Source organism: Oryzias latipes, chromosome 15 (assembly GCF_002234675.1).
Source record: "Oryzias latipes chromosome 15, ASM223467v1".
Taxonomy (NCBI): Eukaryota; Metazoa; Chordata; class Actinopteri; order Beloniformes; family Adrianichthyidae; genus Oryzias; species Oryzias latipes.
In genome coordinates this window covers 19915856-19932915 of record NC_019873.2, presented here as the reverse complement: position 1 = coordinate 19932915, position 17060 = coordinate 19915856, and the positions used below count along the sequence as shown (strand labels likewise).

The 17060-nt window shown below is 41.3% G+C and overlaps 1 protein-coding gene across 2 annotated transcripts in view; it reads left to right on the top strand.

The window, feature by feature from the left end:
• sh3pxd2a (SH3 and PX domains 2A) overlaps positions 1 to 17060 on the top strand; it is a 53449-nt gene that overhangs the window by 14996 nt on the left and 21393 nt on the right. For both annotated transcript variants that reach the window (XM_011484398.2, XM_004077089.4), the window contains exon 7: positions 8525 to 8556. In XM_011484398.2, the coding sequence (XP_011482700.1) occupies positions 8525 to 8556 (32 nt within the window). The remainder of the gene's footprint in view (positions 1 to 8524; positions 8557 to 17060) is intronic.

Below are 17060 nucleotides of genomic sequence, written 5' to 3'. Positions count from 1 at the left end.
TCACGAGCTGTGCAATTCCAAGTATTGCCCTCTGGTGGGTTGTAAACACTATGAGTTTGCTTGGCTCTGCACCTGGGACCTTTTGTTGTTGTTGACCTGTCCTGATCCACAGACCTAGCTGTCTGAGATGACTTATTGCCTCTGATTGAGAGGCACAACGTCTAATAAATTATGATGACATGTGATGGCAGAATGGATGAAATGTGGGGGAGTTCCAGTCTTAAGGGCAGATAAGGTTCTCTATGTAGTCATTTGTCATGTTCAAAGTAGGAGTGGGTGTAATTGCAATAATTACAGGACAGCCTGTTTCAATGGTTACTTTTTGTTCAGATGTTGCATTCTCCTTTTGATTTACGTTCTGATTTATACAGGAGATAATCTCTTCTTTTCATTTTGTACTCCTGAGACACTTGGAATCTTTTCTGGAGAGGGACGCTTCATAAAATCTTTCTTCACGGGCCTCCCAGCCCACCCTCCAACCTGCAGGACCCCTGCTTGTTAATCCCACTTCAAAGCGAAGGCCTTCTGCGGTTTCAGAGACTGTCCAGTTGGCTTGAAGTAAGATAGTCAGGACTAAAAGTCAACCACACAAACCCCTCACTAATGCCATGTCTGGACCTTGTCAAAATAAAGCATAAGATAGTACCTCTAAGGCTCTCCAAAACACATGAAGAAAGCCTGTGGTTGTAAAAGCTGCTTTTTAGGATGATCATACTTTTATCCAGCTAAGGCGTGAAGAATCAGGGTAACATTAATGTAACCCAGTCAATCCCCACAGCCTTAATACTTTAGGAATTGTTATTTGAGTCCTCTGCTTCATTCTGACATCTAATGTTGAAGAGACGCCACTGCAGACTTTTAGTGGAATGTGTCAATGTAGATATAAAAGTGATCTGCCACTAGAGGGAGCCTTTCAATAAGCTGTCAGCACCGTGCTCAGATTTTTTTGCAACCGAAATATCAGTAAAATACGCTGTTTGCTGTATCTCAAATGCTTAAGATCACAATGCAGATACTTCCCACAAAGTCTAGACTTATTCATTTTAAGAAAGAGCAAAAAAAGTGGCTCCATCAAGCGAATAGAGGAAATTACACCCTCCCCCCCGTTTGATAATCATTGCAAGACATATTTTCCAAAGAAAATCATTAAAATCAATCCGTTCAAAATTCAGTCTTATGCATGTTCCTACATTATTTTAACCACCTTTAAAATTGATTTCACCTTAAATATTGTACTTGCATGCCTGACTCCAATCATAACGTCAACAAAAATGCAAATTAACTACAGATTTATCAATCGTGACTTTGTCTTTTAAAATATTAATAATGCATTAGCGTTTTGTAAGATGAACTGAAAAAAGTGGTGCTCTGTTCTCTGAAAATCCATGGATGATTTTCTTTACAGGCTGGAGCTTATTTTATTATAATTGCTGGGGCACTATAAAATATATTCGTGACTTAACATAGTTAAACGAACATACTTTGATGCTGACATCAGTCTGAAACCACGGCCAGGTTTTGTTACAGATGTGGACTTGCGTGATTTGACTGTGCATGCCTTTACTTTCAAATAAAACCCTCCTTTTGCAGCCCTTCTATGAGCACGGCAGTCTGGTTTGTTATAGCAACCCATTGACCGCGGAGCTGGAGGTATGTCCTGCAGGGGTTAACTTAAGGTCACACAGGGGTGTCTGTGTAATGTAGACACGAAGCAGGGCAGATACTGAGCTCCTCTTTTTTAGTAAAAAAAAATGTGAGAAAACCAATATCTCACATTCCTCTACTAATAGGCCCACCTACAAAGATTGAGCTGCAGTCATGAGCAAACAGATGATTACTCTCACTTGGCTTCAGACGGCTTCTTGCAAGTTTGCATCATTGGTAATGCACTTTTACTTGTGTATATTACCGTATGTGGATCTCCTGATAGTAGCCCAATGAAATCCAAAGTTTGTTCATTTGAAGGAAATCATTTAGCCTCTCCATCTAAACTCCTCAAAAATGTATCGTTGTAATATCACAAATATTTAGCACTTTTGGGCATATTTCTTTGCTTTATCAAACGTTCGATTTTACTGGCGATAGGAGGGAAGCTCACAAAGTCAGAGCTTTACGCAGACTCATCTCCTGGGAGGAATATAACCCCACCTCTGTGCGGAGGCTCACGAGGAAGCAGGGCAGGTCAGGCATTTACTTTATCCCCGTCACTTCTCTCCAAGGCTCGGTTACTTCTCCACCCAACCAGGTTCTGGCCAAACAAACACACCATTTATCGTTTGAGTCAGTTACTGCAAAGACAACATGCTGTGAACAGTAAACTGTTTAATATTGTTGCACATTTGACTTTTTTCAGTATCATAATACCCTTAGAGTAGACTCTGCAATTCCCTCTTTATTGAACTTTATCTGGAGACCTAAAAGTTCACGGTATCAGTTTACCCTAGAAAAAATCAAATCAGATGTCAAAAAAAGTTTGTTTAAAGTATTTCTCAACAAAGTTGGTGCCAAGGTTTTCTTTCTTCATTTTAATTAGTGTTCAGTAATATTAGGTTTTGCATTTTGGCTCTAGAAATAAACATTTGGTGTTTTTTTTGCAGCCACTCTATTGTAATCCTGCAAGGGGTTTTGGGAGTGAGCTCATACTTTTTATTTATTTATTTTATTTTTTATTGGAATCCTCTGAAATCCAAGCCAAATGTAAAACCTGCATCTTTGCACTGTGTTCTAAAAAACTTGCAATTGCAAGATTGTTATCAGTGTTTTTCTTGTTAACTGGAGTTGCTGAACAGGCTGTTAGTTGGCAAATGTTGGAAAATGTTTATCCAACCATGACTCATGTCCATGACTGACCATGGCTCCTGTCCTGCTGTTGGCTGCTGCGGAGAGCCAGGTGTCTGTTCCCATCTGTGTCAAATCTCTCCAACATCTTCCCAATACTCTGTGAACTGAAAGAGGACAAGCGGTTGGCTTACACTTCCTAATATGGCCTTGTGTTTAAAAATATTTATGCTTTTCTCTTACCTAATAAGAGAAATGTAAAAAAAGTTTATAAAAGGAGAAAAGTCTTCACTCTTTGATCTCTGTAAATTTCTTTTGGTTGTTTTTGACACTTTTAATATACTAAATGGAGCAAAATTGACATTCTAAAGTTCCACTCCGGTCATCTTTTGATCTATTGTAAAAGCGTTTTCAATGTTCTTTTAATTATGATGATGTCATTTTTAGGCAAAATCAAAAAACCTGTGTCGTTTTCTAGGACATAGTTCCTGCAGAGTGGAAGGAGTTCATTAGAAATTCGCCTCAGAGTTGTGGGCAGAGTTGCGGTGCAACAAAAATAGCAAGCAAAATTGGAGCTATCCAGTTGTAGTTTTGAGACAGATGCCAGTTCAGATGAGGAAACTGGTGATGTACATTGATCTATTTCTCTCCAAGCAGAAGCATCAGAATGGAGCGGAGCAAGGAGCTTGTGGCTTGCCGCAGTAACTTGTACGTCACACTTAAAAGCTTTCTCCAATTACATTTTTTTGTCTGCTCCTAATTCACAATGATTTGAATTAAGAAATACTGAGAAATGCAATTTTAAGCTGATTTTTTTTTTTTTTTTTTTTTTTTTTTTTTAACTTGTCCTGTCCAACAGCTAGGCAAACAGATGAGAGCTGAGGGCCTCTTGTGTTGGACATATTTTATTCTAACAAGAGGGGTTATTCATCTTCAGACAAACCAAAGGTATGTCTGAATAAACCCCTTTTGTAATTGAGGCCAAACTTTATTAATTTCAATCATGTTTGAAAATCTTTGGTGTTGGACCGGACGGAAAAGGAAAGAGGGGAACAAGAGAGAGGGACGTTAGAGAGAGGGGGGGGTAGGAGGGTGATAATAGGAGGGGAAGGGGGGTAAGACCATGAAGCAGCATAGAGCAGGCAGGTTTACTGGTTGTTTATCGTTACGGTACGGTTCAAATGTAGTACAAAAAGGGCGGGGCCTGTTCACACACACTCAAATATTATCAACACACCTGCTAGCCGCAGAAATGTCCACATGTCAACATGCACACAAAACAGATAGTGTTCACGAACGCATACTTATGCCTTTAAACCAACTAGTGTGAAATCTTTCATTCATTCAATCATGCAAACTATTAGTGCAAAGGTGAGCTAACACCTGTGCTCAGGTGAGTGTTTATGTTCTTCTAAAAAGGATGGTGGAATGTGAAAAGAAGGAGGAGGAGCGCCCAGCCACCCCCACACCCATACCCCCGCCGCAGCAGCAGCGGCAGCCGGAATTCCCCCAGCGCCACACGGGAACAGGCAGGGAACAACCGCCCCCCGGGCGACCAAGACCGCCACCCAGGCCAGGGCCAGCAGGACCGCCGCGAGGCCCCCAGAGCCAGAGAGCAGGGAGGCGCAGAGGGAAAGAGAGCGCCGCCCCAGCCCAGCCAGGAAAGCAGCCCCCCGCCGCGCCGGAAGAGCCCAACGCAGGGCCCCACCGGAGAGGGACGCCCACAGCCCCAGACGAGCACCCCACCACCACCCAGGAGTTCCGGGCATCCCCCCGCCCCGACCCCAGGTACGAGCCAGGACCCCCCAAGGGAGACCCGCTCCGCACTCCAGGCAGCCACCCACCCGGCCCACGGTTGGTCCAGGTAGGAGCAAGGCAGGGGCCCGCCGCCCCCGCCCAGGAGGGGGGAACCCCGGGGAAAAAAGGGCGGCCCATAAGGGATGTTATAAATATGGCCCGACCAGGCTCGGCCATGTTGGAAGTTTGGCGGGGCCCAGCGCCCAGGGGCAAGGACCAGGACCCACCCCCCAGGGACACGAACAACCCCGGCTCAGGTGTAATATGAACCCCCCCACCGTGCGGAGAGAGCACCGCCGGGCCCAGGGAGCCGGCACCCAAGGGACACGGCCGCCATCGCCAAGGGGCCCGCACCCCCCACCAGGGACGGGGTAGGGGACAGATGGACCCAGGTCCCACCTTCCTTGTAAAATGTGTGTGCGTGTATGGGTGTTTGAGAGGGTGTTTGTGTGCATGTGTGTGTGTTTATGTTTGAATGTATATATTGAAGGGGGAGGGGTGTGTGTACTAAGGGGGGTGCAGTTAAAATTGGCGAGTAGGGCACTAAGGGGACATCTCCTGATTACTCACAGTGATGTCCCCTCACCCTCCACACCAAGGGGCCCTAAATGTCTAAGGTGCGGTTAAAATTGGCGGGTAGGGTGCCAGGAGGACATCTGCTGCTTGCTGGCAGTGATGTCCAAGCACCCCCCCTACCAAGGACCCTACGTGTCTAAGGTGCAAATAAAACCGAAAGAGGGGGGGCCCACTCCATACGGCAACCATAGGAGGGGGGCCACTCCCAAGTAGCCCCCCCCCAAGGCGCATCGCAGGCTAAACCCCCCACCCCCTCACCCTAATATGAGGTTATATAAGGAAGGGGGTAAGTTGGGGACAGCTGGTAGACTGTCCCCCGGTGGTCAAACAGCCGTCCCCCAGCCCACCCCCAGCAAAGGGGCCAGGGCCACCCAGCCCAGGGGCCCACCCCCGGAGGCGCCGACACCCCAGGCCCGGCACCACCCACCCCACACAGAGAGAGAGGAGCCAGAAAGCGTCGCCCCCCCCCGGAGCAAGCCCAGGCCCCCACCCCCAGACGCCGGCCCTAGAAGAGCTCTGGTCAGGCCTCGACGGGACCGAGGAGGCCAACCGGCCGAGGCAACCACTGATTGCCTCAGCGGAGACCCCGACCCGCTAGCCCCCCCGACCCGTACTAATAATGGGCCCCCCCTCACCCCCAGAACGCCCCCCCACAGGACAGGGCCGACAAGCCCCCCACCCCACCCCACCCCAGACCCCGCAGCCGAAGCGGGTGACACCCAGAGCGACCGGGGGCCCCGAGAGGGTTGTCCCGTCCCGTCCCAGAGCCAGGGAAGGGCCGATCCCAGCCCCAGGTGCAGATGGGCAGCCCATCCGGCGCCGCTGGGCCCCCCCACCCGAGCAGGGCCCCCCGCCAACCCCCCCCAGCACAGGGAAAGGGACCACCCCCCCAAGCCAAGCCAGACCACCCCCCACCCCCCACCACGCACCCCCACACCCAAGCCCAGAGGACCACGCAGCGCCCCAGCCCGCCCCACCCAGGCACCGGACCCGACCCCCCGACCAACGGAGCCCCCCACCGCCCCCGCCAGGCACCGGAAGCCCCGACCCCCACCCCAAACCACGGCAGAAGGGCAAGGAGCAGCGACGACCAAGCCCTCCACCCCCTAAGTCATGGAGTCAACCACAGGAGACCAGAGAGACTGAATTCTTTCAAAGTTACTTGAGCTTTGGGCTGACATTTTTTCCAAGCTGATATGATCAAACAGCAGATTTCTGTGTTGACTTATGTTTATATTTTTCTTGTTTTTCCAATTTATTAAAATAGTTTTTTTGGCAATACAAAGAGTTATGAAAATGATAGATGCTAATCCTTCTTCTATATCGATGGCACTCATGTCACCAAGCACACAAAGTGACGGTGAGGCAGTGATTGAAACCTTAAGCCAGACTGATAAATCGGCACATACCTGCTGCCAGAGAGCCCTGACAGGAGTGCAGAACCACAGTGCGTGCATGTAGCTGTCGGGTAGATTATTATCACAGTGCTCGCAAATGTCTGAGTTACTGAGACCCATCTTGAACATCCTCTGTCCAGTGTAGTAAATTCTGTGAAGAGTTTTGAGATGGATTAGCTGCAGATTTGGACTTTTTGTCAGTTTAAAGGTGTTTAGACAAAGTTCTGACCAGAAGCTTTCATCTGTGCTGATGCTCAAATCTGCATCCCATTTTTTTGTTGGAAGGGCAATATTGTTATCTAAATTACATAAAAGTTTGTATATTTTGGAGAGAGTTCTATTCATTGAAAAATTAATCAGAGTGGTAACTACATCTGGTAGCTTTAAATCGTCGTCTTTAATTTTATACTTTTTAGTAATACTTGATTTAAGTTGCTGATATTCCAAGAAGTTATTTATTCCATGTTTGTCTTGAAGTTCCTGGGGGGTTATGAATCTTCTATCAATAATTACGTGCTCTAGTTGTTTTATGCCCCCTGCTTGCCAAGCTGGGAAGTGAATCATTTTTTTGTTAATAAGGATGTCCGGGTTGTTCCAGATGGGTGTCATTTTGCACGGTTGAATTGATGATTTTGATATTTTGAGAAATTCCCACCAGGCTGTTAAGGTGGCATTTATATTAATGCTTTTGAAACAATCCTGTTTTTTAACTGTTTGGCTAATAAATGGTAGCTGTGACAGGTTGATCTTTCCACATAACACCTGTTCCAAGTCTAACCATGAGTTGGTTTCTGGATTATTTTTTAACCATTTTAAGATATATTGTAATCTATTTGCAAGAAAGTATTTGTGGAAATTAGGTAGTTCTAATCCTCCACAGCTTTTTGCAGATTTTAAAGTTTTTAGACTAATTCTTGCAGGTTTGTTGTTCCATAGAAAGCTTGATATGGATGAGTCTAATGTTTTGAACCATTTTAATGGCGGTTGTGTGGGAATCATTGAGAAGAGATAATTAACTTTGGGTAAGATTTTCATTTTAACCGTGGCTACCTTGCCCATAAGGGACAGAGGCAGGTTGGTCCAGCGTGTTAGATCGTCCTGTATGCTTTTCAGTAATGGGGTGTGGTTTAGCTGCACCAGTTCTGATAGTTTGGGGGAAAAGTAGATACCCAGATATTTGATATTTCCTGTTTTAACTGGAATTGTGAGTCTTTGTTCCATATTCCTGTTGAGTGGTAATAAAACAGACTTATTCCAATTAATGGAATAGTCTGATATGGAGGAGAATTCATTTATGATCATTGCTGTTTCATTTACAGAATGTAAATTCCTTAAAAACAGTAATATGTCATCCGCATAAAGACTAATTTTATGATGGCTGTGTTTGGTTTTTATTCCTATTTTTTTTTTATATAAAAATCCACAAGAACAAAACAGAAAGAGAAAAGGGGGATTACTAGACTATCGTTTCACTCCAGGGAAAGCCTAGTGTGTTAAAGGTTTATGCTCTGCAAGTTGAGTTCTTCAACGTTAACAGTCTTCTTTTCATAGCTTTGTTACAAGCCGTAGTTAAGAAAGACGCCTTTCACATGTAATCATGAATGGGACTTAGCAGCTAGGGTGATATGATACTGTTGTCAGCTAAATAAACCCTGTTCTGTTAAGCAGAGGCGGCTCCATCACCATTAGAGCAAATACTGTAATATTGGCTGTAAAGAACTGGTGGTTTTCCTTGTAAGTGTTTCTGACAAACTTACTGCAGTGTGCACTCAGAAGTGTCCCACCCTGCTCCCCTCCCTCTGGTTGTGGGTCAAGTTCTGTGTGCATTCTCAGCGAGGGTTTGGCTGGTGGTCGTGTGCCAGCTGCACTTGGATGGCCTCAGATGGACATTCGGCTTGTAGAGGAGATTGATGGAAGTTCGTCAATGACTTTATGCCCAAACTGATCATGCTGTTTTGCTGCTTCTTCTTTTGCAGAGACTGCGGAAGCTCTGGCAAACGAAAATCAGGTAAGCTGATCATTGTAACCCCAGAAACCACACTTTCTAACGACGACAATGATCTCATTTAGTTTTTCCAGATACACACCACAGCGAATGCACATCAGTGGTTGATTTCCATATAATCATTAACATTTGCTCATCAGATTTAATCAGAGTTTATCCAATGCATTTCTTTATTTTTCACTTCTTTTTTTCTCAATTTTTTGAAATAAGGTAAACTGATATACCCTATGATATCAGTGAAGACTTATGCTGAATTTGTGGACTACATCTGTGACCGCTTGTCATATTATCAACTCAAAAAGTATAGTTGGACAAACATTTATGTTTTCTCTTGAGTTGGAGAATGTGAGGAAGACAGTGTGACAGCTCCGCCTGTAGATGTGAGTGTAGCAGCAGAAGTTAGTCAACAGCTGGGCAGTTTTAGTATTTGCATGCAAGCAGACTTACATGCTTGCAATTTCAGAATGCCTACTTGCATTACTAAACTCCATGCTGCAATCAGATGCAAAGTCGCTATTCTCCTTTTCTATGGGCAGGAATTGGTGGGTGGGGGTGTTGAAGAACTCACAGGAAGTACTTATTGGGTCCTCCCATTAAATTTTATAAAAAAATTTTGGCATCACAGAAAGCTGACCTTTTCCAAATGGGCAGAGCCAACTAGCTTGGAAATTGTTTCAAAAAAGTCTTTTTTTTTGGCAAAGCACTCAGTGGCAAAATGGATAGATGGATGGATGGATGGTTAGATGGATAGATGGATGGATGGATAGATAGATAGATAGATAGATAGATAGATAGATAGATAGATAGATAGATAGATAGATAGATAGATAGATAGATAGATAGATAGATAGATAGATAGATAGATAGATAGATAGATAGATAGATAGATAGATAGATAGATAGATAGATAGATAGATAGATAGATAGATAGATAGATAGATAGATAGATGGCACTTTATCATTGTTACTGGTGAAAGTGCTCTTTGGTCAGTGTCTCATTCACCATTGGTCAGTTATTTATTTGACAAGATATACAACTTAAAATAAATAAAACATGCATTATTTGGCCATTTAAAAACAAGAAATTATAACCAATTAATTTGCAGCTAAAAAATGGCAGTCATTAAAAACAATGATCTACAATAGATACCAGTATATTTTTTTTAGAGTTTTAGTGTTGTATGAGAAATAAAATGAAGAAAAATTCAAACCATTTACAGTTGACATTAACACCTTCATGCCTGAATTGTTATCCAGTTACGTTAAAAAATATTCAGTGTTTTTTTTATTCATAGTGATGCTAAATTAAGTGGAAAGGGGGGCATATCTGTTTTTCTAAAGTTGAAGGGGTTCACAATCCTTGCCCTCTGTTATTTCCCCCTGTGATTCCTGCAGTCTGCCACAGTATGTCACAGTTGGACCAGGCGATCCCTGGGGGGGTGGGGGTGGGGGGTGGAGCAGGAGTGTCACCATAAAGAAATAGGACCCCCGGGGTTGTTTCTTTGAGCCTTTTTTCATGGTGTGGAGGCTTTAAGTAATAGAGAATTCCAGCCACATGGTGAAATGGAAAAAATTGCCTTGTTTTGGCTGTGTTTGTGTTGAATGGCTTACACTAAGTAATTCTCTTGAATAAATTCAGCAGTTTTGCTCTAACTTTGTTTTATATTAGAAGTCTGATCATCTACTCAGTTTTTTTTTGTTACGTTTTACATCAATTATATTTTGAGCAGATGATAATAAAAAGCCATATGTCATAAATCTGTGATAGCACCTCATACTTTATCCAGAAAATTTCACCAAGATCCCCATGACGGACATAGGCGGTTATATTCCTGCTTTAAAGCAGGACAGCAGATGAGACCATAGTAAATTTTGTTCTTTAATCGTAGCTTCTGGGGTTTATAATTATATGCTACCAGTTTCCCTTAAGACCTTTGCACTTCTGGCCTAAAAGAGGAGAATGCAGTGTTTCACCACACAGCTGCATGTGGTTAAAGGCTTTAGTGTCTACCTGGCAAGTGGATTAAACCTTTGGAGTTTTGCAGGCTTTGTCACTTGCAGCTAATTTTTAATCACTTTTTTTTGCCATTTTCTGTTTCCTAAAAGCTGTAGTCATTCATCGTTTCATAGGTTCTGAAAGTAGGTGGTGAAGTGCAAAAAATAAAAGATGTAATCAAAGGGGAATTGTGTTATATAACCCGCAACTTCCTCTGCCAAACAACAGCGCTAAGATTTTAAATGATCTTTTTAGCGTTTATGACTCACAGCTGAGTCCCATGTGGTGGATGCAGCTCCTACTTCCTGTGAGCTCCTTGAATAGGTGTGCTATCAAGCATATAATAGTTCTCAGTGTCAGATGCTCCACGTGCTGGCAAAACACAGGGTCAACTAAAATGTAGGTATCACCTAAAATGTTGCTGCTCGTCTTCATTTCAAACAGAGTTGGATGAGCTCTCGAGTTTTGGACATAGAGGAGCAGAGCACAAGAGCTGAAAATCAATCAGGCCAGTAGTGCATGTGAAAAACAGCTGGAGAGAAGTAGAGGCCTACGTGGCAAGTGGAAATGGTGTCTGTTCAAGGCTGAAGCAGTGCGTGCACACCAGCGGCTTTTGTTTGACCCGCAGATCTCTGTGGGCCTGCAGGAAGTTTACAGTCCAGCACGGCGCATGAGCATGAGACTTGGTTCCTGCGCTTCATGTGGCTGCTTCTGTGAAGCTGGTATGTCAGTCTATTCCTAAGCAACAGGGTATTTGGGATGAAGATGTTTTTAGGTCAGTTTTTGTTTAAAATTTCAAAATGAGGCATTAAATCTTTTTTTTAAATCTGTTTGTCACTTTTTCTTTTTGATCAACCTCTGAAAATGACCTTTTTTAAATAATTTATTATTACCCAATAGGTCAAGTATCAATGTTTTTACTTTCTTATTGGGACTAGTTTTACATTGAAATTATCTAGAGCAAGGTCAATTTATTATGTAAATAATCTGTCTCTATTAAATTCAGTGCAGCTGAAGACCTCACCTGCTTCCTAAATGCAAATAAATCGCTGTTTGCTGCAATCACACTGGATGTGTTTCTAAAAACTTACATTTATCATGTATGCAAGTTTTTTATGCACTGACAAGATAGTTCAAAGATACAAAGATAATACATGCTTGTTTTTATTTAACTATAAGACACATGTTTTTTTTAATTTTTTTTTTTGCATAGGGTCAAAAGATCTTCAGCCCAAAATAGCTATACAAGAATTTCTTTTAATTCTGTTTGCATAAAGTAAATTCCTTTAGATTTTAGCTTGAACAAGTATATGTGATGATATCTGGCAACAGAAGTCTCTAACAGAAGTCACACCTTTAAAAATCAGAGCTACATGACATCATAGGGAAATTAAAAAGGAATCCATCAAGAAATCAGCTAAATAATTGCTAACCTTGACAAATCTGGCTCGGACTTGTGTACAATTTCCAGATGACTGAAGGTGAAATGTTCAAAAAACAAAGCAAGCAGCTTTTTTCTCAGAACTGCAGGACCTTTGAATGTTTTTGAAGGATTTTAACCGACTGCAATTATTTTGCGTGAGACTGCTTCAAAATCCCCTTTTAATAGGTTCTTGATTAAATGAATCCAAACTTAACTAAGCACATCTTTACAATTACAAAGGCTTTGATGAACAATGTTGGTGAATGAAAAGACATGAATGATAACTGGAAAACTGTTAGGAGAAAGGTTTTCCCCGCCTTCTTAAACACTCATAGAACACAGAGGAAAAAACAAACAAACAAATTCTTGCCTAGTAAATTCCTAGTAATATCAGTTCATAATAATACTTTGGTGGGAAGAATAACTTTTTAAAAAATTGAAAAACATTTTATGAAGCTTCTACTATAAAAATCACCAGGCTTAGTCATTGTTGGACTCGTTTATTTTGGACTGATTCACTGGAGGTACTAGGCACCAACACACACAAGTTGACACATGCCACAAACCTTTAACTATAAAAGGTCAAGCTTGGGTATAGAAGGATATCCCAATGAGCCATCCCCCAATCATTGTGTTGAGAATGGAAACTTGGAAAGGCAGGGTGGGCCATGAACCTTAGTCAGGTCTGCCAGGATGAATGAGCCAACAGGTTTTTGAGACTCACCTGAAAGGATTTTCTGACATCCTTGGAAAAAATGTATACAAAATAGTCAGTGTGTGTTTGGTTGTGTGCCTCTGTGTGGCTCCGCGATGGATGTACCCTGCCGTTGCCCAACAGTGAATGAGGTAGGCATGATCAACCCTGTCACCCTGTAAGGCACAGGTGCCAAACTCCAAGCCTGGAGGGCCAGTGCCCTACATGATCTCCAACTAACCGGCCACTCCTTATTGGCTAAACATACCCAATTTAAGAAATCAGACGCAGATAAGGCAGGATTTCTTAAAAACCAGCTGGATGCCGACCTTTAAGGCCTGCAGGCTGATTGCCGTCAGAAATCAAGCAGGTTTGGAAAATGGATGGATGGACAAAATACTAAAAAATCAACTGTATTTCATTATTTTTTGAATTTATATTATCTAAAAAGGCTAAAACACTACTTATTTTATCTTTGAGAAGGACATGTTATTTTTGTTCATCATTTTATTACAGTAAATTAATTTTGGTTGTTATTTAGTCTTTTATTTGTATTTTTTATGATATCATGTAGTGTTTTTTACAAACTTTAACATTCTAGGTTTATTTGAACAATTTCTTATTTTAAACCAACTAATTTCCAAAAGTATAAAGGAGTTCAGCAGAAAAGCAAGTTCTGCTTTTAGCATTGAATCTTTCACAAAGGAAGCCTGTAAAAATGTTGTAGGGATTTTAATAAAATCTAACAATGGGACATGTATTACTTAAAGTATTAAGCACAACAATTAAGCTTGACTTTTAATGCCCATTGAATACAGCTTTAGATTTATGCATGTATTATGTGAATTATATGTCATAACAAGCAGATTATGAGAAAAAAGATTTTTTTCAGACTTTTTGAGTTTAAGGGTAATTATGGGGGGGGGGTATATGTTTTTCTCTCTCCTTTTCTTGTGGTCTTTTCCTTCTCCCTCAGCGTCACATAGTGATTCAGTGACATGAGTACATCTGTACAACACTAAACAGCAGTTCCCTTTCTAATCCAGCTGCACATCTGTTGCTGATGAGCCAATAAAAGACATTGTGTACATTGTGCACGATTTTACCCCCCCACTCACCGAGTCCTAGCAAGGCTCAAATTTTGGTCCTAAATTCTAAAAGTAATGTCAATGATAGGCTGTCCAAAAAAAACAAAAAACAAAAAAAATTCCTAGAAGAAGGCAAACCTTGGCTTGGTTTCCTCTTTCCTCTGAGGATTTATTGCAAAGTTTCCAACTGTCATTGAAGTTGGTGACGAGTCGGTGTGGGTGGGGCAGGATGGGGTTTGGATGTGTAGGAGTGCATGGGTGGAAGCAGGAAGCACATGGATTAATCTGAGCGAGGAGACTCAAACAGAGAAGGCGCCTTTTAGCTCTAACTAAAAGGACTTGTTTAGTGACGTTCATTAACGTGGAATCTAGTTGAAGTGTTAAAAAATATTTGCACTTTCCTATTTAGTTGAAATGTTTATTTGCACCCTGTTTTATGTCTCATTTTGCTTTCACTTCTCCTATGAAATTAGGTTTTCAGCCTCTCTAAGGCTGTTTCACCTTGGTTTTCCTGGCGGGTCTCTTCTTTGTTCAGGCTCCGCATTCCTGCTGTTGGAAAACATTTCATTTCCTGAACGAAACTGAAATATTATCTTTTGTTTTCCAAGCCTGTTGAGTTTGCTGACAAAGCCTTAACTCTCAAACATGCAGCTGCTCGTATATGTTATAAAGCTGCTTTCACATACAATCTGTATAGGCTTTACAGTTATTATTTATTTATTTATTTATTTATTTATTTATTTTGTATTTGCTTTTTACTCGTGTCTGTTCATGAAAAAGCAAACCTGGCCAATATTTAAATCCAAAAGAGTTTTGTTGTGAAAAATTACCTTTGACGAAAAAAGAATTAAGTTTTTATAGGCATAACATGCTAATAAATCAGAAAATCGAGGGAAAGCAGTACTTAGGGGAAAGTAAAGATGTCCTGAAATGTGGAAACTTTCTAAATTACCTCATTTCTTTAGGAAAATAAACGGGGACAGAGTGAGTCATGTCACAATTGAGAATGAATTCATGTGTTACGAGTCCCTCAATCATAAAGCTGCTGATGCTGTCAAGATAAAAAAAAAATTTCTTTTTGCTTTAAATATAGCTTTTGCTGTTGTAAGCTTTGTAGAAAAATCACAAGGCATTGTGTAAATAGTTGTCTTTCCATTATTTCCGTACCCCGATGTGCAGTTTGACAAAACATCTTGCCTAAATAAGTCCTCATAGACCACAGCTGAGCCACAGCTCAACCGCAGTAATGTAGCGAGAGCCTCTGGCAGCTTCAGCGTGTGCTGTGCTCGGAGCTCTGAGGTTATCTGTGTGACTTATTAGCTGCTTGACATTTCAGATGGATTTTTTCGAATCGAAGGCAAAAATATTTTCCAGATTTAGAAAAAGTCAAATATGTTGTTTGGAGCTATTTTTCAGTTCATCTTTGTGGATTAATCAAATCATCTCAGACACTCCTTATCTAAGCTCTAAACCTCCCATGTATTGGTCTGAAATGGTTTTATTTACATTGTTAAAATAAATGAATTGCTCTCTACAGAAGCCATTTGTGCCACATTTTCTATTATAAAGTGTTTTTGTTTTTTAACATGGTCCAAAATATTTACCAATTATGAGTAAGAATTGTGTGTATTTAAAGTCTCACTCTGATCATCTTTTGATCTATTGTAAAAGTGTTTCCAGTGGTATTTTAATTGTGATTATTCAGCTAAAATCTAAATGAGTTTCTGCAGAGCAGAAGTACTTAATCAGAAATTTTCCTCTAAGTTGTGGATTGAACTGTAGGCAAGGAGTGAGCCTCCCTTCTTTTCCCATCATCCCTGTGTTTACACACTCTCTCACTAACGTACTGTCACTACCTGATCTGTATGCGGAACTCTTTTTCACCGCATGACCCCGCACGTGCGAACCATACGCCACTTCCTTTCTTTGCTGATCTGAAAAGTGACATCACAATTCCAATGGTTGCGTATTAGAAACACAAGCAGTAACATACTTGAATATCACTAAATTAAAAACCAAACACGAACACAAACAAAATTTGTAATGATCCGCAAACATTTTACAATAGAGCTAATTGGTTCAATCAGAAGATAGCGGGATCCTCGTGCAATGGGGAGCAAACCGCAGTTAGATGAAACAAAATAAGAAAACATTTGCACATGCACGGTACAAATTTTAAGAGATACTTATTATTTTTAACAGTTTTCAAAATATTGTTACTTTTTAATGTTTAAATGCCTTGCCCTTACCAATTTTTTTATTATTTATTTTATTTATGTATTATTTTTGTACACTGCCATTTTTTGTTTTTCATTTTATTTTTCTATGCTAATTTTAAACGTTTGCTCACCCTAACTTGGTTTGTATTTGTATAAATAAATGTAATAAAAAAATAAATAAATATAAAAAACCACTGTTATGTTTTAGCGAAAGTGACGTATGGTTTGGGCGTGTGAGCGGTGAAACCGATAGAGTTCCGCATACAGATCGAGTAGCGACACTTACGACCCCTCACAATCCTAAACTAATGTTAGCAGTGTGACAAAAATGACCAGCAATATTGGAGCTATCCATCTGCGTAGTTTTGAGCCAGCTTAGACGTGGAAAACAAAGATCTGCTCCTCATTCACAACAATTTCAATAAAGAAATACTCAGAAACTCAGTTTTATTCTCAATTTTCCTTATATATGTCCTCCATGATGAAAAAAAAATGCCACAAGAACGTGTTAAAAAGACCATTGTCTTTGGAGTGCGTCTTTAAACCCCCTGTAACGTTTTAGGAAAGCAGCCACTACTCTGTGTCAATATGCTATCTTAGCCAGGTCTATGTGTGTTTTTCCACAGAGGTATCTGCTGCAGCAGTGCATACAATGAAGTGTGCTTATAGTAGCTCTCTGTATTTGCAGCTTTGAACCAAGCGGTCAGCTGGGCCTCTTGTTAATGTGAGATGTGAGCATCAGCTGGTTAGAGTCTGAAATCGGTTAGATCCGCCTGATTGAAGACAGATATGCTTGTTTTGAGGATTTTTGTCTTGATTAGCGATATTAACGATTAGTTATTGAAATTACTTGGAGTAAACAAAAAGACACAACTTGTGGATGTTTGTGATAACGCTTTCACAAATAAAAAAGTGTTTTATTAAGAGGTCACTGCTGCTCGTGAACCACCCTTTGGTTCTAGAAAATAGGTTAGCTTTGCAGGTATGAATCACATGAAAAAGTAAGTCACTGCTGATGCTTACATGGTTAACTTTAAAAGCAGAAGAAGGAAGAGTTTCATTGGCTGGCCTGCATGCTGTAGTCAGA